This window comes from Ptiloglossa arizonensis, chromosome 11 (genome assembly GCF_051014685.1).
Source record: "Ptiloglossa arizonensis isolate GNS036 chromosome 11, iyPtiAriz1_principal, whole genome shotgun sequence".
NCBI classification, from domain to species: domain Eukaryota; kingdom Metazoa; phylum Arthropoda; class Insecta; order Hymenoptera; family Colletidae; genus Ptiloglossa; species Ptiloglossa arizonensis.
In genome coordinates, this window is record NC_135058.1 from 15253512 (window position 1) to 15276673 (window position 23162).

General features: G+C 42.5%; 1 protein-coding gene across 8 annotated transcripts in view; it reads left to right on the forward strand.

Annotated features, from left to right (window-relative positions):
* Window positions 1-23162, forward strand: part of LOC143152868 (uncharacterized) — a 329127-nt gene that overhangs the window by 262117 nt on the left and 43848 nt on the right. For all 8 annotated transcript variants that reach the window (XR_012993664.1, XM_076323451.1, XM_076323450.1 and 5 more), the window contains 3 exons: window positions 15967-16234; window positions 18779-18936; window positions 20565-20677. Coding sequence is in view for 7 of the 8 variants with exons in the window: in XM_076323451.1 (XP_076179566.1) it covers window positions 15967-16234; window positions 18779-18936; window positions 20565-20677 (539 nt within the window). In the remaining variant the exon portion in view is untranslated. The remainder of the gene's footprint in view (window positions 1-15966; window positions 16235-18778; window positions 18937-20564; window positions 20678-23162) is intronic.

The window sequence follows — 23162 nt, forward strand, 5'->3', positions numbered from 1 at the left end:
ACGAGGAATGTTTCTAAATAAAAAAATATGAATCAAGGAATACGGAAGACTTCTACGTAAAGTGTACACCGTATAATAATAAAATTTGTTTGAAATACTTCAAATTTCTCGACCAGTGGCCTGACCGGAATACGAATACCGATCCTCGAACGGATCGAACCCTTCTTGGGAATCTTGATCGCATTCGCTAATTCGAAGCGAAGTTTACGTACAAGATAAATGCTTGGCACGTTACCTCGAACACGTGCTAACACGAAAAGGAGCGTTTCAGACCTTGACGCGTACCAATGGTTAATCGTGAGGACAAAGAGACGGTATCGACTCATCTGACCTACTTGATCACTACAGATCCCGTTAGTTGGCATCGAGTCGACACTCTTGCCGGCGGCGTGCTCGCAACTCGCTACTGCAATCACAACGGAACGATCGCGGACAGGAATCGCTCGCGCGAATTGCTCGGGAGAAAATGTCGGCGATGCTGGCTGGATGGGAAATAAAGTGGACTCGGTCGAAGGACTCGCTCGAAGGATAACAGCCTACGTTTGAATCACGATCGATTTATTAACGGAATTGGTGCCACCGAAAGGTGTGCTGCACCTCCAGTTAGAAATTGCTGCGATTGTACGGTAGATGGACGACGATTTAACGTTCGTAACCGTTGTTTACGAAAACAATCGAGTGCTCGGAGTAGCGTTCACGAGTACCGCGAAAATATTGGCTACGTTTCGTACTCGGATAGAAGATGCTCATTCCGCTGAAAGATAATATTTGTTTTTAATTATCCACTACGCCGTTCACGTTTATGGAGCACAAACGCGACTAACAACCGCGGCAGAGAGCGCTCCCTATTGGCCTACGCTCGAGATAAAAGTCGATACCTGCCCCGCTTTCGAGCGAATTGCCAGGCTTCGTTGTCGCTCTCGAAAGCGTACTTACGTACATTCTTAATTTAGCGAGACCGTTATTGACTAGCACAAGTCGAGCTTTCTTTCGATTAATAAAATCAACCTTTTCATTATGGATCCCAATTTTGCACTTTTACATTACATTTCTAGACTATGTATTACATTTCCTACAATTCTAACCATACCGAAAGAATAATCGAGAATTTTAAACACAGAATTCTTTCGTCGAGTCGACAATCTTTTGTCTCGAATTAACCATTCACAGACCCATCTTTGCCCACTACGTGTTTCTCGTTTCTGCTCGTAAAATACGTCGACACGATTCTGTGAATTCCTGGTACACCTCGTGAATTCTTCCCGGTTGCAGTTCGCGTTATTCCCGTTATTTCCAAATCCCGCGCTATCTTTCGTCAGCGTAACTAGTCAAGTATGCGCGTAACGGTCGAGTTTCTAGAAACCGAGAACGACTCGAGCCGCGCGCAATTTGTTGCGATACGGTAATGCGAGAACCCGCTGCAAAATTCCGATTCGGTGGCTGATGCATTCCCAAGCGGCGACATCACCGTCCCTGGAATAGAACAATGGGGACCTTTCATTACGTTTCCGCGGTGATCTCGACGGGACTCGTCTTTCGTTCCGAGTTATTTTCTCTCGCTTTTACGCGCGACACAGAACGAATCTCCATCGATCAGGGTGCGCAAATTTACCAACGAAAGCCGTAACGAATTCTTCTTTTCACACCCTGTGCAAGCTATTACCGTACGCCTTGTACAAACAGACCCCCGTGTAACGCGAAAGACACGTACCACGTTACGGGTGATAAATAAAATTCTCCGTCGTCGAAACAATACGAACACTTCGTTACAAATATTGCCTCCTTCGATACCTGAGAGGGAATAACATTGAAAAGTGAATATTTTGTTAGTTTCTTCTTAAAGATATCTCAAAATTTTTAAAAATGCTCGAAAAGGATACGGACTAAAATATAATAACTTTAAGTGACTCCACGAAGTGCAAGCATCGAAGAGAATGAAATGTTTAGTGTACGATGAGTAATGAGAACGTCCAAGTGTCAGGATACAGACACGTGAAAGAAAAATTAGTAAAATAATTACTAGAATAATTAGCGAAATGCTCGTAAGTATCTGTAGACAACTGAAGAAGATTATTTAAACTAGGTACACCTGGTATCTTCACATGTGGAGAACTTCACTTGACATTGAACGTTTCTATTTTCATTTAATCGTGGAACAACTTCGGAATTGGGAGTAAGGTCAAGATTAAATTGGCACCACTTATTGGAACAAAAGTGTACAAGAATCTAGGGGGTCGATGTCTAGCCAAAGCGGTGCCATCGAAACTCTGTTAGTCGTTCTTTCCCGTAGCTACGATTTCGAGACAGACTGTACGTTTTTTATCGTTCATGCGAACTATGACGACACGGGGTGAGTTTTCATGGTAAAAGGAAGAAGCCCGAAATCCTGAGCGGTTCACCGCATTCAGGATATCCCGATGCAGTAAACTGCGGTGAATCCGAGAGGCGCACCTCGAGAACGTAAAATATTTATTACGGCTGGCCGCAACTGCGGCTCTCCTACCTTTTTACAATCCGCCATAATAAAAAGCCGAGCACGGGTCGCGGAGGAGCGAGGAGGAGGTAGCGAGAACAGCGCCCCACGTCGGAGAAAAAGGAAAATCAACACCCTCGTCGAACGTTGTGCAGCAACAGGTCGAGGAACGATACAAATGACCATGGCAGCGCGTTTCTGCTTTCGGCCTGTCCGAACCACCGCGATCAATTTCTTCCTCCTTCCTGACAATTTATCTTCACGATCTTTTCTGACTTAGACGATGGGCCCATAAATCGTCCATTTACTTCCCAGAAAAGCGATCCGCGAAATCTCTGTCCTACGAGTAAGATGGCAGAGAGACCAAAATGTTTTCGAGATCGTTCGCACACTGGGCGATACGAAACTCGTGGGGACTGGACCTACGTGGTCAGAAGGGAGAAGGATTTCGATTGGTAGAAGGATATTAGTGTTTCACACTTTGCTAATTGTGGTAAAAAAGGCTTCCAATTGGTAGAAGGATATTAATGTTTCACACTTTGCCAATTGAGGCAGAGAAGGCTTCCAATTGGTAGAAGGATATTAGTGTTTCACACTATACAGATCGAAGGACCTTCCCACCTATGTGATGCAAATATGTCTACTTCTGACAAATTCTGCCACACCCGAACAACACTTCGCCTAATGTTCGATAACCATGCTGATTATCAATATACGAGCACGATTACAGAATTTATCGTCAAAACTAGTCAAATATAAACAAAATCTCTCCAAGAGAACAATAACGCGATGCAATTGCACGAAGACCAACAGAGTTTAATTTTCAAAGATTCTTGAAAGTAACGGTCGCTTGAAATATAACGATCGATCGAATCACGGATACAGTTTACATTGTTATATTTTTACTTCGATTTATTATTAAATAATCGTTTGAATTACCTTCGCGTACACGTCTAATCCGCGTCTCTTTCTTCCCCTCTGCGTTAAATTTAGAAATTGTTTGCGCTACCCAACCTAACCCAGACCCGTGGAAGGATTTTTCCGAAACCATGACCTCGTGAGCAAATATTCAATCACGCGTTTATTTTTACTTATCGCACACCCTTCTAATATACGAGAAAACGTCGAAGTGACGCAACTCGTGATCGCTCGATAGCTTCGATCGCGAATCCCCATGGCGCAATCCCCCAATAACAACTTCGATTCCCCCTTGGACGTCCCTTCAGCGCCACTTCCGGCGTCGCGACACCCGCCATTAAACTGTATGGCGTCTCGCGACCAGGATTATGGGGTGAACAACCCCTACTTCGATGCCAGGCGGCTTTCCCTCGGCCGGAGACTCCGCAGTTTCTATTCGCAGTTGGTCCAAACTCTATTTGTTAAATTAGAGGTTTGCCCGCTTTGTGGTACTTCGCGACGAAATAGAAATTTGTCCGGGACTGTTATTCGAGATAGAGGGAAAGCCACGTTGCCAAGAAGTAAACTGAAATCTCGTTCACGTGAACACCGAGAGATTGTAACGCGAACAGGACGAGGTAGAAATCTTTACTAGGAATTGAATTATTACGTAGGAAACGGAAGAAGACTTTTATCGAACTTTCTCTGAGTGAAATATAGTGATATATTACTATATTCGGTGTATAGATGTGGATCTTTTCGCAAAATCGTTCTATATCATCGTTTCTTTTGATCCTCAACGGTATCGAATATTTTGGTCTTCCAATTTATCAGATCTTTTGGTCTTTTAAAATAATCTTTTCTCTTAAACTATCGTTTAGTTTGATCTTGCAAGCTGTCGCATCTTTTCGTCATCCGAGCTATCAGATGTTCGAGTTTCTAAACTATATTCAAAGTTTGAAAACTTGAAGTCGCGGCGGTTGTGGCTACAGGATTTCCAGATACACGAAACGGTACAGTCGAGGCTCGATCTCAGCCCGAAATAAAAAAAAAAGGTACATTCCTGAAATAAAAATTCCTGAGGTAAAAAATAAAATAAAATCGAGTACAAATGTAACTCTTCTCTGGACTCGCGATGCTCAAGGTGCATAGATGCACGTACACGTGTTCCGTTTATCTGTGGAAGAAGAAATAAAATTCAGTACAAATTTAACTTTTCGCTGTCTATCTCGAGTATTGTACAGTGTCCAGCGATAGGAACGATATCCATCGAGAACCTACCGTTATCTCAGCGTCCGGATCTAACTTTTATCGTGACACATCGGACGAAATATAATCCAAGGAACACGCGAGGTCGCGGTAAAATTGCAAACGCACGAAAAAAAAAAAGAAAAAAAAGAATGCGCCAACGTCACGCGAATCCGAGACAAAACATCCTCTTAAACCGAAACCCTGGAACGACCTCAAAGTCTAAATATAAAAAGTGTATCCAACGACCGCGGGAAATATTTAATGATTCAATTCGTCTGGCCTCTTACAAAATTGAACGTCGACCCATTTACCAGGCAGACGTTTCGCGGCGAAATGCCGCGGCGCTATTTAATCCGGTTGGTTTATTTAATCTGCCAACATTATCCACTCTCGAGCAGGAACTAGCGACCGCGGTCGCGGGCGCGCGCTCGCTCGCTCGCGCTCACGTGCCCCGTAAATATAGTCGTTCCACTTGGCACTGACGCAGAAAAGATCAAGGTGTTGCAGGATGACGCCGTTATAGCGTTCTATAAGGTGCTCGATTCTTTTGCACGCTCGTTGCACGGAAATATGAAACAATAATCTCGATGAACGAAAATCGAAAGCGAACGAGAACTTCGATGACGATGTGCTCCAGCTGTCCTCTGACTCTGTCGTTTGTAAAATTAATCATTTGTATTCATTTCGAACTGTATTTAATTTTTAAACTTGCAATAGGTTAAGTATGCGTCGCTCATCTACCAATTGAAAATATAAAAGCGATTACATCGACTGTATGAATATAGTATCTGTGTAGTGTGTATGCGTATGTTATATTTATATAGTATTTATAATTGTAGTATATGGTGATAAGATAGATAAAGTGTTATGTTCTATGAGGTGTATGACAAGCGTACACGTTGTTTCAACTTGGTATTTTCAACGACCAATAAGTAAAATTAATTTTCTTCTCTTTCAAGTACTTAACGAACAACTGATTCGATTCGCCAGAAAAGATGGACGCTGAGAAACTTCAAACATTGCGATAAATTTTCGTACAATAAATTTTTCTCTTCGTATGTTCGATTTACCAAGAGCGATTCAAGTAATAATAATACGCCATTACTGTACCACGACTGTATTCGTTCGAATAAAAAAAAAAATGACATTGAAAGAAGAAAGGAAGAGAAGAATAAAACGAAAACAAAAGGTTCGTGTATAGAAGTACAATTAAGTATACGGTCGGCACAATGGCGAAATACAATTACGGGAATGCAATAAAATAATCAAGGATAAAGGAAAGAGAAGCGGAAAAGAAGGGAAAAAATTTGTCTTCGTTGTGAAAAATAATCCAAGATAAAATAAGCCACGGAACATAAAGTTTCACGAATTAAAGAATACGATCGAGCTGGAAAAAAAAGAAAATCTCGAACGTGCAATTAAGTAATTTTATGTACCCTTTTTGCTATTCGAATCATTAACCCCGAAACGAACAACCGATATCGTCAAACGTTATCACCGACGTTGAATATAATATTTCGAATCGTCCAGGATGGGCGCAAATGGAAAAAGTGAAACTAAATTCAATGAACAGCGATATCGTTGTTACGTGCGTTACAGAATCGCTGCGAGGGAGAGAGGGAGGGGTTAATGAATTTTTCGTGGATCGATATTCGAGCTCCGGTGCAATTAAACGAGAAGCTATCGTTGCGACGATATTTCGCTGCGCCTGGTATTTATACTCAGCCTGTGAGAAATTTCGTACGATTAGGGCAAAGGGTGGGAAGCAAGGTTCCTCCCGGCTTGTTCGGCTTTACGAGGGCGCAGTAATTAGCAGGAGTCACGTACGACGAAATTGTCTGGTTTCTTGATATCATATGCATGCGAAGCAATTAACCGGTGAGTTCTCTTTGAAACACGCGGTCTCGTGCGTCAGGAATATAGGCCAGCGGTCTTTATGGATTCGAGATTAGAATCCATTATGTTTCCCCAACGAAATGGGCGGAATTTTTTCCGCTGGGAGTGGAATTAAATTGCTACGACGTGAAATTATTTCTAACGAGAAATATCCGCGAATTCCTCGACGTCGAACCAGATAAGAATAAACGACGGTTGTTTCTTTTTTTTTTTTTTTTATTTAGTCTCGACCATTCGAACCAATTCGAAGATGCATTATCGCCTGAAAATGATAATACGACGTACGCATCGATTTGATCACTCTTCGAGGTGAATTATCAGCGTGCAACACTAGTGTCACGTACGAGTATTGAATACGATCAATTACGGACTCGTAATAAGAATAATTTATATGCTTGTTTTTATTTTATTTTTCGTTCAATGCGTTACGGAAATTTACACGAGTGTTGAGCTTTAACGGTGATTGAAATTTCAAAGAATTCAAATCCGTCGAAGCATTGAAACCAGTCCTTTACATAAATATTGGTATTTCGCTCCGTGTTGGCGATGGAATAAATTTTCAAAATATTTGTACGGTTATAATAAAGCTCCAGTAGCGTATAATGGACCGCGTTATTGTTCGGGGAGCATACGTCGGTGATAAATCGACGTAAATCGCGAACATCCGCGACGCGACGTCACGCATTCCGATAGTGGGACCGAATTCCAAACGCGACAGCTGCGATCGACGTAAATCCATGGGACAATCGGTTCTTTCTGCCCATAATGCAACGCATCGATTTTTTCCACGATTCTGACGACTTTCTTTCCATTTCACGCATACGATTCACAGAGATGTAATCTGCAACTGTCAGACATTTTCTTACGTCATTGTCTGCTTTATCATCGCGTTATTAACCTTTAAACGACAGACGTTAACCTCGAACAACCTGGAACTGTAATAAAATGTTACCATTGTTATTTTTATTGCCCCTTTCTTACGCAAATTAGAAGAAACTGTGGTTGTAACGACTAAGTAATTGCACGATTACGCGAAGGGGAGGTACACTCGAATATTGTTTTCGAACCTAATCTGAAAATTATTGCACGAAGCAAAATAAACCGGACGAACAAGATATCTAACGTTTGTAAAATATTGTATAAAAAAAAAAACAATTTTACGCACCGTTGTTTCGGCAATGCTGGAAATTATTAACGATTTTACGAACGATAAGAAATATATGCATTGCGGTCATCTATAAAGTTTTAACTGGTCGATATTGATAAGAGTTGTAATTTTACGGATACAATTTTACGGGTAGAGAAAACAATTCGTTTCTTCAAAAATAAACGTTTCGTTATAAATTGCTATTGGATTTATCGTTGAGGACGATTCAACAAATCCTGCGACGAAGTGTATTACACGTATCGCGATATAAAATGATTTTTATACTTTTACAGAAACAATATATTATATTTATAATACAATTTTTATACTCTCGTTCAACTTCTGCTCGGATGTAACGTACGCACTGACGCATTCCTTTGACGTAGTTTATCCGGAACAATTTTTTTGAAAACGAGATTTCGTTTGCGCGCGTAACAACGAAATCGACGGAATAGCTCCAAAAAAAAAAAAAAAGGAAAAAAAGAATACAGAATGCGGAAAAAATATAGGTGACGGTTGAAAATCGATAAACAGACAAACTAACCAGGTGAATCGATCCAAAGGGACATATTGCATTAATAAAACGTGGCGTCGGGTGCAGGTAAAAATCAAACGCGAACCAATCTCAGACTACTATTGCGAAATACCAGCGCAGAAGTGCAGCAGAGTATCGATGAATACGGGTAGCGACGAAACGAAAAATAACGCGTGCCGCTGAATCAATGCCGAGCCAATATAAAAAGTAATCCGAACGGAGATTACGTTTCGCCCGAGTGTATTTTATTTTTTTCTCCCTTCGAGGCTTTATTCGTTATTTCGTCGGGCTTTTTTCACGCGCGACGTTGGGGAGGGAAAAAAAGGAGGAGGTGAAATTGTTATATTCCCATTGTACAGAGTGGAACCTCGATAGATGCAACCTCTGTAATTGCACGCGTGCATTGTCCGTTACGTTGCTCCGACAAGTGGAGAAGATGGTCTCTTGGCAACAAGTGTGATTGGAAGTGGAAAATCAATTTTAACGATAACCAATGCTTCTTTCCACAGTTATTTATACGTGTATAAAATTATTAAAAAGAAGTATTGTTCGTTGGAAACATAGAACTGTTACGATTCCTCCATATTTCTAGACCTCTTCTGAAGTCTATATATTGTAACAAATATTAAGATCGATATAAACTACGCAATTATACGAGATACGAACGATAATACAGGAAACGAGGTTCTGAAATATTAAAACGTAGAGTTCGATTTTCATTATTTGTAGAACCTCGATTGAAAATGAAAAATCTGCAAAGTGGGAAGCCGAAGCCTTCCGTTTGAAACGAATGTAAATCGTTGGCGAGAAATCGATGATTACGCGAGAAGTCGAGCACGAAGCACAGAATTGGTTACGTCGATAATTGCAGCACGAGTATCGATACTCGTAGACCATTTCCAGACCAGTTTTCCGTGCAACTATCGAGGGTCTCTACTCTACTTTTACACAGAACCGATCTTACTAAGTAAAAAAGGAAGTTCGAAAACAAACAAAATATTATTATTAGAAAATCTCGAATCCTATCCAACCTAACGCATCGTTCTTTTAAATTGTACGTCCATTTATCTTCTCTGTTGCGCCAATATGAACTACAAAGTAATTTCTCCATGAAAATAGAGTGCAGCATTTAATAAACATTTTTCTAACAATGTCACCGTAGGGACAACGAGGTTAAACGCATTCCGTGTCGATGCATTTGCTCCCGTGGCGCGGATAATTTCCTGTTAACGGTGTCCACGAAAAATAGAAACGTCACGGCGTCGAGTAGACGCCGCGCTAAAATTGACTTACGTCCCCATTACCCTCGGGTTAAACGATTTCCTCGCCGCAACGAAAAGAATGCTTCTTAGCATTCTTCCTACCGGGCGATTTTTTTCTCTCTTATAAGAGAGGAGAATGTTTTTTTCTCTCTTATAAAAGAGGAGAGTGTCCTTTTCTCTCTTACAAGAGAGAAGAGTGTCCTTTTCTCTCTTATGAAAGAGGAGAGTGTCTTTTTCTCTCTTACAAGAGAGGAGATTATCCTTTTCTCTCTTGAAAGAGAGGAGAGTCTCCTTTTCTCTTTTATAAAAAAGGAGAGTGTCCTTTTCTCTCTTACAAGAGAGAAGAGTGTCCTTTTCTCTCTTATAAGAGAAGGGAGTCTCCTTTTCTCTCTCACAAGAGAGGAGAGTGTCCTTTTCTCTCTTATAAAAGAGGAGAGTGTCCTTTTCTCTCTTATAAGAGAAGAGAGTGTCCTTTTCTCTCTTATAAGAGAGGAGAATGCCTTTTTTTTCCTCTTCCAGGCACGATGTTGTCCGCGAAATACGCGAGGAACGCGAGACGGGGGCTTTAATATGATTTCCCGCGACAAAGGAGGAAATTGATGTTTTTAAGTGCATCCTCGACGCTGCCAAAGAAAATAGGACTTCCCGATTCGAACGCGGTTCGTCTACCTTTTGTCTGGTTAACGTTCTTCCGGTTTTTCCTCGAGCGTGGTTGGTTTCCCCGGGCACAATGGAATTGTTTCTTTACGCGGGCGAATATTCGATCGGCGCGATCGTGATTCGGGAAAAAGAAGGATTTCCTTTATTCAACCGGCTCAGACAAATTTCCGATATCCGTCCGCGGAGACGAACCATTTGTTGTCGCTTCTTTGATACGAGAGATTCGCGTAAGGTGCTCTTCCTATCACACCGACGCAGATCTTTTCTCGTGGAATCCTTTATCCGACTTTCCAAAGAAGTTAATTGGACCAGGAAGGTGTTTCCTTCTTACTTGTTTTTATATCGGAACGAAACGGCAGGAAACTTTTCAACTTCGATGAATTTCCAAGATCGTATGCTCTCGCTTTTCAAGATTCTAATTAGAATTCTTTTCCTACTGTACGAAATATTACATCCTTTTTAAATTACGGACAATGGTGTGCCAAAAAGTGATACAATTTCCATACAATGTACAAATATTTTCTGTTTCGATTGGATTTACCAACCAAAGAGATTTACTTTAAATTTCGTAGCGTATTTTCAAACGTCGTTATGACATTTTCTATTTTATAACAGGTTGCTTGGTCGAACAACCAAGTATTAGTTTCTGAAGTACGTTCTCGGAGAATATCGTCCCGTGAGTTCTTAAACGCCGATAAATACCGCTCGGTGAATAAACGTTGGTGAACTCTCCGTGTAGGTTCGAGCGTGGTAGCCTCGTCGCGAGACAGGAAGTGAGAAAAAAGAAAGCTAAATAAAAAGGACACAGGAACGGTGTTAGAATCGAGGACGAAGCGATCCGCGCGTGGTTAGACGTCGTCCACCGTGTAAGGCAGATGCATACTCCTTACGTAACCGTAGGTACGCGGATGGCCTGGTTTCGGAGGCTGGGTTAATTGCGCGCGATAAATTGTCCCTTCCCGTGTCCCTCGGCGCGGTCTGTTTTCAAACGAGGCGGTTCCTGCGGTAATTCCCCTCAGACGTTCTCGCTCGCCAGTAGTTCCGTTCTATTTCGTTCCGTGGCGTTCCCATGTCCACGGAACATCCGGTCGCTCGTTATATGCCCGCTAACGGCCCACCGCCGTGAGATTCAATTACGCTCCCTGGACGTTTCGTTCCCCTTCGGGCCGAGTTTCGCATGCCGCGACACGCGCGCACACGTCTCCTTTGCACTCGCTACGTCTTCCACGATCCACCTTGCGGACGACATTCCGGAATTTTCGGCTCACGCGGTCCCTACCCGGCCCGTAGACGCGCGAGCATTTTCGCGCACCGAGATTGGCCAACCGTGGAATTCCTCAGGGAAGAAACGAAGGAAGGAAGGAAGGAAGTCTGCCGGCAGGCCCGTCAGACGACGAGTTACGAGCTCGGTGAAACACCGAGCCGCACGGATTCTCTTTCAAATCGAAATGGGAAATAATCAAGACCAAGTAAAAAGTTACGAGCGTTTATTCTGCTTCGTTTCGACGATCAAATCGACGAAGTTTGAATTTCGCGATCGACAACTGGATTCTCTAAACGCAACGCTGTCGTAGTATAAAATGACAAGATGCAACGTGTACATCGTGAGATATGGCTAACCAACACGCTCAAGACTTTTTACTTCGCTTCGAAAGAACACACTTCGCTCCAAATCGGTGTTTTTAACATTAGGGTGGGCAACTCTTACAGTAGAGGGTGTATTGCAATCCGAAGAGGCGCGAGAGAAAATTTTTCACCCGGAGAACTGTATGGTAATTTAAACCGTTTGTATTTGTAGGGTGTGTAGGGGTAAGGGTCGTTGACACGACGAGGGAAGCGTTCTCGCTATATAAGTTTTGTCGTTCGATAAAACTTATCGAACAACTTATTAGGTTTAAGCTGAAGTGCGTTTGAATTTCAATGTTCCTCGAACGCGCGTAATAGGAGTGTTCCTGTGGGGGTCGACGACCTTTTTGTTTAGAGACCAAGTCGAGATGCGTTCGACCTCATCGATAAGAAGGGACTCCTGATCGAGCTCTCGTCGAGATAAGTCGCACTGACTGGAAGTGATTCTTGCGTTCTTTTTCTCTTTTTCGTTGTTTATTTTTGTGTTACTAGTCTACGTATATATATTTATACACATACCTGAATTAAACGTGTCTGAAATTTAGTCGAGTGCGAATCTTGAGGAACGGTGTGAGTTTTTGTTTAATATTTCAAATATTGATAAGGAGTACAGTGCAACGTACAGTAGAAAAAATGTACAGTAGAAAGTGCTTCGTTTTGTGGTTTGTTGCCCCTAGACGACTGCCTAGGTGTACTCGTGCGCAATTGCTGATTGCAAACGTAACTACATTGAAACCATCGGATGCTCCAAAGATTCGATTACGTTTCAATCTATATAGACGGACTCGTATCGAACGTTAATTCAATTTTAAGCTTATATCGTATATTAATTTCATTTTAACGCGGTCTTTCATCGAACCAATCTTACGGTTGTGTATCGTATCGATATCGTTTCGAAAGTGTGCCGATTAATTTCGTTTTAAAATTATGTCACACCTTGAACTCCGATACATCGAAACTCGACATCCGTATTTTCTAACGAGTTTGGTGTATAAGTTCGAAACGAACTGGTAACGAAGAAATCATCGATACACCGTTTCAAATGTCAGGAGTGCACCGAGTATTAAAAAAAAAAAATAACCGAAATCGATCGATAACGTATTGCGCATACTTCGCGATTCGAAACGCGACGAAAATGCAATTTCATACGTACCCTCTGGCAAAGAATGTCGAAACTATGCGTCCCAATGCACGAACAGTGAAGAGCGATGGGATATTGAAATTATATGAATATTCCGACAGAACACTATACATAATTTTATGGAATGTACGTGGCACGCGGTCGAACAACTCGAATATGCTTGATATTTTAATAAATTACAATTATCGCACATCTCTCACGAGTATCTCGCTCTTCGCTAATCCGTGCAAGGACAAAAATATTTTCTCGTTCGAGCGCGTAGACATTCTCACGTGTCTACTGTTAAATTTAATTAACGGTAATTAGGGTCACAGACACTCCAGGTCATTTTAAATTAATAGGTTACGCACCGAAAAGGACCCACTTGCGCAATCGCTCGAAAATAATCTAATAAATTAAACAACGATCGAAATAATTAAGAAGGGACCTCTATTAAGTCTCGTCTGTTCCTCGATTATGATTACGAATTAGTATCTGAGTAGCACGATATTTTGCAATACCTGTGATTTCTTGTTTCGTTCATAGTGAGGTTTACTTAATAGAAATCGAAGTAAAACTGTAACAAATGTACAAAATTGTACGACGAACCTAGTGGAAATTTTTCGCGTTCCACGTTTGCTTTCTCTTTGTTCGAACGCCATCCTATTTTCACGAAGAATTCTACAGGTTATTTGCGTTAACAGACGCTTGTTGTTCGTAAAAATAGCGAACTGAATTCAATTACTTCGACCACTCCCCTGCATTCTCGACTAGCCGAGTTATTTTAGAATTACAAATTCAACCGAGCTTCGTCGATGAAATTTTAACGCAATTTATTATACTGTGCCGCGCTTTTTCACGTTGTTCGTCGACAATTGTAACGCAAAGCGAACTGGATTATTCACTTAAGACAGAGTTGGTAAAATTCAACGAGATTCGATCGTTTCATTCGGAATAATTTGGTATCGAAAATTATATTACGCGATCGAGAAATGTGCATTTATTTCACGTATGAAGCGCAACATAGATCTTCGAGATGCAGCATAAATGGACGAATAAACCGATAAGTTCGAATGGAATGCTGATTTGTATTTTCGTCGTTATTTCTATCGAAAAATTCTATATAAAAAATTCTCTACGTGTATAACAATGCTACGGTACAATGACGTCTCCAATGTTTACGATCGCATTGAAATGGCACGCTGCATCCGCAACAGCCAATCTTTATTTCTCGGAAAAAACGATGCAATCGCGAGACTTTCACTGCAGGAATTTCCTACTCGCACTTTGCACCGATCGCACCTTTATTTATACTACGCTTGGAGAGTATTCATCTGCGCGGACGTAGAAGAAATATTCGTCTCCCAAAGTTCACGCGTTCACGTAACGATAAACGTACAGGTCTGGATAAAAACTAGAAACGAATCCTACAGGAGAAATTGTAACCGCATCGAGGAATAAGAAGCCTCGGGGAGCTCTTTCTACGAGAAGTTCCGAAGCTGCGTTAATTTCACGGTAGATCCGCCCCTTGGGTATCGATTCATAGATCGGTAGCACCGTGTTCGCGATCGTTAACACTGAACTCGAAATCGAGCGCGAGACGAGCGGGTTTCGATTCGAAATTGAATCCCAGCTCGGGAATAATAACGAATCAACAGCAGAGCAGTCGGCGGGGTGAGCAAAACGCAATATCGTAAGGTCGAAAGCGTCCCGTGAGCATCGTCACTTGCAACGATACCACGTGTCGTGGAATTCGTATTGCCAGTTTCGATGCGCGGCCCCAATTACCGCACCCTTGATAATTAGAGGGGTCGACGACCTCTGTTTTGGACGATCTTGGTTCACCGAGAAAGCGACCGATTCCACGAACCGACGATAAAGCGCGTTTAAACAGAGACGAAGCTCTGGCACAATTGTTCCGGTTAATTGGGAAGCACGGTACGCGCTTATCACCGATAGCTATAGATTTTCTGTTCGAGAGACCTTGGTAACGTTACACCACGATGAATGTGAACTAATTGTCGGGTCAACCGGTAAGTAAGACAAACTCGATGTTCACGTGCGAATTATGGTCGAACGAAATTTATCACGTTGGCAAAACCGTCTGAGAAACTCGATCGGGACCGTTTCAATGTTCATCGGTGCTTGGGAGATATGGAAACGTGTGTGTGTAAATTTGAAAGGTACTCGTTGTTAATGTATCGGTGATAGGAACAAATTAAGGCCAACAAATCAAGCCTAAATAATAGCCAACTATTTTTCCATGCGAGCTTGAGAAGTTTGCGTCATTAGAGATCCAAAGTTCTTCACCTTGGAACTAATACATACTGCGTGATATGTATAGTACGCGCGTGAGAAGATTGCATGTGACGTAGTGAGAGGGTACTACTCGATCAGGGGTCCTCTATTCAAGCATAGAACGAATGTATCGTATATGTGGATCCGAAGAGGTGGACCCTGAACGAATAAGACCCTCCGCAACTCCAAACGCAATCTTCTTGCCCGCGTACTGTACATCCTTATTATTTTATTGTCGGTGGATCGATGTTCGTACCGAAAGTCGTTTTAGAATTTTCTACCGATGTTAAAACGTACGAAAATTCGAAAGTGACTTTGTACTTGCGAAAAACAAACTCTTCCGTACATAAACGGACTCTTTTATCGATTAAAAAACAACAATGACTCATTAACGTGTCCCGAGCGTGGAAAGATACCGGTATTCACTGTTGCGTATCTTGACCAGTTGAGTCAAGACAGATTGAAACCTGTCCGATATTTTTGCCCGCGTGTTCGCTCAAAATTCAGCGCATCAATTTCCCCAAGATTGGTATAATCCACCCGAAATGAGAACTGTCGGGCGAACACCGCCGATAAAAGTTTCTCTCTGGAGGAATCACCGAAGTCCCTAAACCTTTGACGAGGGTAGGTGAAAAATTCACGGCGCATGCCCGTGGTAAATATTTAACCAAAACGGAGCAGAGAGAAAGAGATAGCGAGTGAGAGAGAAAGATAGCAAGTGAGAGAGAGAGAGAGAGAGAGAGAGAGAGAGAGAGAGAGAGAGAGAGAGTGTTTTATCACGAGAAACTATTTTGTTCGCAGCTTCCGGGTCTGGGTCGGTGATAGGGAGGGATCCGCTACCGCCGAGGGCTGTCAGTACGTCTCAGCTGGCTCAAAGAACACAGACGCAACCGCCAGCCACCACGGTATCCACCCTTCCACTGCCGAGGGCCAACGCCGCGCATAGACAGCCCCTTCCGCTTCATCAGTCCACCCCTCAGTCGGTCAGGCAATCGGAGAACGATGTAACCGTCAATTCGCAGATCTTGCGAGCTGCCAGTAGCGGTGACATCGGAACGGGGTCTACCATGTGAGTACCAATATTGTGAGACAGAGGATACGCAAGGGGTACCGAGTACTATTGTACGGGGAAATTCAACCGACCGCTCGGGACCACTTCCCTGACGGCTGTGAGTGACATCACGAATTATAACCTCCAGTAGCTCTGCCCTCGTGAGGGACGCGCGCCCAAATTATGCCCTCTGCCAACTCCTAGAGTTCGTGCATTTTGTATACTATAATATTTGCCAACTCCTAAAGTTCCTATATTTTGTATACGTAATATTTACTTGCGGATCTGTTCGATTTCTCTGGCCTTTGCGAACTCCTGGAGTTCGTGTATATTATATAATACAACCTCCAGTAGCTCTGCCCTCAGAGGAACACGCGCACAAATTACGACCTTTGCCAAATCCTAGAGTTCGTGTATTTTCTATCATTTTTGCCAACTCCTACAATTCGTATATATTGTATAATATATGCCAACTTCTAGAGTTCGTATATATTGTATAATATATGGAAATTTCTAGAGTTCGTATATTTTGTATACGTAATATGTACTTGTGGATCTGTGCGACTTTAATTAACTTCCGAAACTAAGATCGTATTCCAAATGTTTTGTAAGGAGATGGATAGATTAATCTTGGAAGGAATTGCGAATCGAATTGGGTCAGATGTTTTAGCCAACTTTCGTAAGACCTGTCACTGAACAATAATGACTGAACACTGTCTACGTTAACCCATTAATTTTAAACCAAAACTGTTCTTCTTTTTCTTCTTGCAACGTATCGTATTTATACTTACATTAACTGCTCAATTTAAGGAATTATGTATAGAATTATGGAAACGAAAATGGATAAACCAAAAATTTTCCATGCAGAAATTAACGAAACGAAAGCCAGGTACGTTTTAGGTATTTTCAATAGTTTCATATTTCAAACATTGCAGTTAACTGATGCAAAAAGTCAAGCCACTCAAAAATGATGTCATTACTCAAAACCAAGATTTACTCGGGTTAATCCACTTTTTAGCTCTCACAGCCTCATATACTCGCAAGTAGGAGATTAAAAAATGCTTCCCGTAATATTTCATCCTGATTAAAAACACCTGTTAAATTGTAGTAAAAGCTTTAAAACGATAGTAAACCTGGAAAGTTGAAAAGTTTCGAACAGCTGGAACTATTCATAGCTTTATTAACCTTTACTTCTAACGTACTCGTTACTTTTATTAAATGAATTTCAGGAATACCCACGTGACCAGTTAACATTTTTCATATTTATTTCTATATATTACTTTAATAAACAACCTACGAAAAGTTCAAGTTTCGAAAATACGAAAAAGGTCGTTCTTATCTTACAATTATCAACGAAACAACACTCCACAGAGCACCTAAAGTTTCGAACTTCTTTCGAGCGACGCGTTTTTATCCTCGTCGAGCTAGAGAACAACGAATCCACTTTTTCCATCTTGGAAATTTCAAACATACAATACTCACGAATAACAAATTATCTCTGTCTCGTTAAATAAGAAATCCAACCGCTCGTTTTAACGTACCGCGGTTGCAAAGTTGTTCGAAATAAGAGAAACGATAACGCAAGGTGGTGCATCGAAATACCGAAACGAAGAATCGATAACTGTACCGCTGATCGTTAACGATATGCGTGTGTGTATTCGGGAACAGGATGCTCCCGCGTAAAAAGAACGACCGAGATTGTTTATCGAAAGTCCACACGGGAATGCGGAAGTTTCGCGCGGGCGAAAAGTTTTTTAAAAATTCTCACGAACGCGACGTTGGCAAATAACGGCGCGAAAACCATTTAAGATCGACAAGTTCAAGCGTTCCCGAGAGCGCCTAGTCGGCATTGCAATTCCCTCGGTGACACATTTTTCTCGGGTGTTTCACACTGTGGATACACGAGGAGTACCGGTGCAGCTAGCGTGAACTTTCAAACGACGTCAGCAGAGCTCTCTTTCGGGCACGGTGCTGCCGATTCGAATAAAACTATTCCGACGATTCGTTCGTCCGGGGAGCTTTAATAAAAAAAAAAATACTGCCCGCTGGTGGAAACATTTTTAAACGAATAAAGAGCCTAAATTTGTTGGCTGCTCTCGCGAAATTTCATCCCGACACTTTCCCGGCCTTAAGGGTTTAACCAGTTTAGAGAATTCTTGCGGTTATGAAAAATCGGGAGCTACATCTGATAACTGAAATACGTTTCCATCGCGCGCGGGTCAGTGGTGAAAGGAAATTTTTGAAAAATTCATCCTCAAAGGAAACTAATTGTTACAATCTTGACCACCCAGTACTAACAAGCGAACCCCTTCTTTAGAACTATTACTCGTAAATTAAATAATAAAGAGTAAATAAACGCGCGAGATTGAATATTAAAAAGATCGTCTTCTCTCAATGGATTTACCGAAAATTCTTTGTTCAACGGAAAAGGGACGTAAGAAAGGAAATTCCGCGGAAATTAGGAAAGTTCGTTCGATCGAGCTCTGAAAGCTGTAATACACGTCTCGTGTATTTCTCGATGCGCGAGATTAAATGAATTCTTCACCGGTATTTAAATTGCAGGCTCAACAACAACGAAGGGAAGGACCCGAGGCTAACGTCGCCGAGCGGTCATTCCACTCAACGATTGATCAGCCCCGCTGGAGCCTTAAGGGTTGTTTCTTTGAACGACCATCGAGTTTCCAGCCCTAGCGACAACGACATACGAGTTCACAGTCCAAGTACGTACACGCGTCGATCGTTTTTTTCGTCACAAATTACACAAAACAGTTCACGAACTGTTTGCAACTTGCAATCTTTTTTCGCAAGTCGAACCAACGAACCCCATTTGTATAAAATCCATTGGTGAATGATCATGTACATTTGTCGTGTACAATTTTTTTTCGAAAGCAACGATAAGTGGAAAGTACAAAGGAAAATATTGCAGATGTATCTTCGGAGATACTCGTCGAATGTGGTCTATTTTCGTGGGATCATTGGTTGCATAAAGATGCACCGATGCACCTGCGGGATCTCACGAGCGAGTTTTGAAAAGAGTGAAATTATATTTTAAAAGTTACGAATCGATGTCTTTTAATTGAAACGATGAACGTCGCAACGAACTTAATTGGCTCGTTCTATATAAATAATTTTAACGTACAAATGTTAATTTTAATCATTTTAATAACGCGGTAAATATGGTTGTAATAACAAGGTTATTAAAATCACCTGTACTTCCGCGTTGAAGTTGCTCGCATCAAACAAGATAATTAAGTTTAATTTGCCGCCCGTATTGAAATTAATTATTAACAGATTAAACTCGATCAACTAGTCTTCTTCATTTATGTTCCATTTGCCCGGACACTTCGTTAGGAAAAGGTTGTATATTTTGCCCTCGAACGTCGATAAATGTCTATTACTTTTTATTTAAAATGTTCACTTTCGATAAGCAAATCGACTACTTCGATTCTCGTACCTTGCTGCATTTATCGATGGAACATAGAGACGAGTCTCTTCGTACAAAAGAATCGCGAGTGATCCCGTTAAAAGTGAAACTTCGATCGACAAAGTATTTATTTAGAAATCAAAGGGATTGATTCGCGTAGTGGACACTCTGATCCGTTAATTGTATTTTTGTAACATGGTAAATGTGTACTCTCTCGAAATAGACAGTGAGCATCGAGTTTGATAAGGGTAAACCGATAAAACTTGTCGGATTATTGACACAATCTCGGATCATTCTGCGCACACATTGTCTCGGGAACGTTGTTATACTTACCGTAATATCGTGGTAACGTCTGGGGAATTCATTATCGAACAAACATTAACGAGAGTAACCAACGTTCGAATTCGAACAGTGGTTAAGCGATATTGAGCCAATATTTGTTCCATACCAGATTCTTGTCCGGGTCAGTGCCGGGGATATTAAGTGCTGGCTTTCTGCATTTCTATCCAGTCGATTCTAGCTGCATATAACTTACACTGTTCTCGGTGTGATTAAAGAGAAAGTCGACCTGACCTCGAACGCTCGATATTTCTGCAATGCTCGATTTTCCACGCCGAAAATCTGCTGCACCGTCCTCGATCAAACTTCTCGTTGATACTTGAATTTTTCAAAAATCGATCGATACTCGAATCGGATCGTAAACCATACGATGCCTAGAATCTGAGAGAAAAAGATCTATCTGAACGCGATTTCAATGCTTCGAACTCACCTTGAAATCGAACGGCGCCTTTCGTTCGTTAGAGACACCGTTGATGTGTTGCAATTCTGCAACCGTACGCATCGAAAGGTTACCGCGTACCATTCGATAGGAAATTTCACGGATAATACGATGTATAAACCGCGTTCGTTTCTTTTTTTTTCCAGTCGAGAGGAAAATGGTCAGCCCGATCGGCAGAGAAGTGGACCGCGGCGGAGGCACAGGAGCCGCGAGACAAAATCATCGCGCATGGGAGTGCAACGAGTTGCTGCACAAGAGGGTGAGTGAAAGACACCTTGGCGCAACAAGAAACAACTTCGAGTTGATTGGCATGGCGAAGCATGGAAAAGAGAAAGGAACCTAACGTAACCACTCGGCTTCAGCTGATTTAGCCGCTTTTTTTCTCACACACACACACGCACACGCGGGTCTACGCACATATATACACACAGTTCTCCCCCTCCCTGAGACCCTTCTGTCCCGCAACCGTGTTTCTTTATTTATCACACCGTACACGTACACACTGTTAGTGTCACGCGACAAGCAAGCAAGCAAGCAAGCAAGCAAGCAAGCACGTTCACACGTACTTACCAGTTTTGTTCGAGTTCTGTTCAACGAGTGTGCAGTAGTCCGCATTATCGTCCCAGCATGTAAATTCCATTAGTCCAATTAATTAAAACGTTGCGCCGGCAGTTCTCGCACCTGCGGGCCGCGCGACCCCTCGCCCGAATCAAATTAATTGCGTTCGTGCGGTCCGCGAGCGAAACCCGCGTCGTTCCCGCCCAAGACGGTCAACGCTGAACGAGTTCACTCGTTACCGTGTCCCGTTTCGCGACCAGACCGTTGCCTTTTCTGCGTTTCGTCGTCGAGCTGACCACGCGTTTACCAACAGCGGACACACCGCTGGTACGTGGCTTCGAAACAATTTTTAAATCGTTCGACATCCAAACGGAGTTACCACGTCCCTCGTGAAGCTCTGTTCGCGGAGGGTGAAACTCGTCCAAAAGATTCTCGGTGAGTAAGGTAGTCTCCAAAGGGAATATTGAATCGAATTTTTAAGCGATCGTGTTATCTCGTGAATTTCGTTCGCGATTCGACGACTCGATTTCATCGAAATAGTTTCCATACGACAGTGTACATTTTTCTCAATAATCGATCAGTTTCGTTGTTTCGGTACGATAGAAACTCGAAACGTTGCAAGGTTGAACGCTCCTTGAATTTTAGAAATTTTCGAATCAATGAGAATTCAATTCGTAAAAAAAATCTATTGGATACACATCGCGTAAAAGTTAAAACATTGCAATTCGTTCGATGTGCGAGCGTCGAAGTGATAATTCTGCGCATCCACGTCGCGCCGCTGCGGTAACGCCATCTAGCGTTCCAGTTGCGTAACAGCTGGAAGCTCGTCGAGAAGGAGAAGGGATGCGTTTGATGCGCCGTGTTCCCCTTAAACGACAGTAATAAATGCCACCCGGTGTACACAATTAACGTGACCCGAGGACACTCGAGTAACAGCGTGTTCGGTCTCGTTTTCATCGGGAAGATCGCACCGATGCGTTAAAAATGCTTCCATTGAGATCAAACTTTACTAGTAGTCGTCTGCCTTGTCCAAGAAATAAATATCCAACGGATCGTTTCGAGAAGCGGTTAGAGAACTATCGGTGAGATCGATGTACAATTTTCGAGGTTCACCCGGCGATAGTTCCGTTGAATGCCGTTCGAGATACCAGGTTTCAACGAGGAGAGAGTACTCGCGATAACTGGCACTTGAGGCCTCGCGGTGACGCAACGATATTGAAAAAGATACGATCGCGGCACGAGAGGAGCCCTGAAAGGCATTGACAATCCTCGCGGACGGACGTCCCGATATCACGTGACAGAAATTTGATCGCCGATCGAAAAACGTGTAATCGAGTAGATCTGGACAGCTGGTGCGCGGCGTTCCAGAAAGGCCGTGGAACAGAGGGAATCTGCTCGGTGGTGGAGGAGGGATCCATTATGAAAAGAGAGAAGCGGCACGCCCGAAGGAACAACCCCCGAAAGCTATTCAAACTCGGGAATACGGTTCTCGTAGCACGGTTGAATACCGGTATCGGTCACGATGCTTTCCAACCGATGGCGGACCACGAGGAACGGACAGTCGATTCCCTCGTATCCGCACGGAACCGAGTCTCCGGGCATTTTCATTAGCGCGGCCCGCGGAGCCCCGTGTCGCTGAAATTCATTAGCATAAGAGGAACGTTGCACGCGTCTCTTTACGCGCGTGTGCACACTCGAACAGCCACGACGGAGTTAGAAATTTCATCAGTTCCATTTAATACTGTTTGCCTGGCGGCTGGTACCACCGAGACGTAATTTCGTTTCAAGACGATCGCGAATCCCCCGCTGCGTGCCACGTTGCAAAATTTTCACGGAAACCTCGAGCGCGCCACGATGGTTAACAATGAGAATGAGTTACGAACCAGGGAACAAGATTCGGCTAACGCGATGCAACTTATTAGCGGCGGTAGAGGAATCGGAGCGAGTTGTATCGATACACGATGTACGGGTTAACGATGGTAATTAACGTGTCTCGGGTATCTTGGAAATTCGAGTTGGTGAAGAATTTAACGCGGCGAGAATATTTTCCGTGCAGATGGTGTTCAAGATACGTGGCTCGTCTCTGTTCGCGCGCGATGTTTCGTAAATCGTGGTGTAAATAATAGAACGATTCTTTGTAGAAATGCAAATGGAAAATTTTGAACGAAATTTCATCGTGGGAAGAT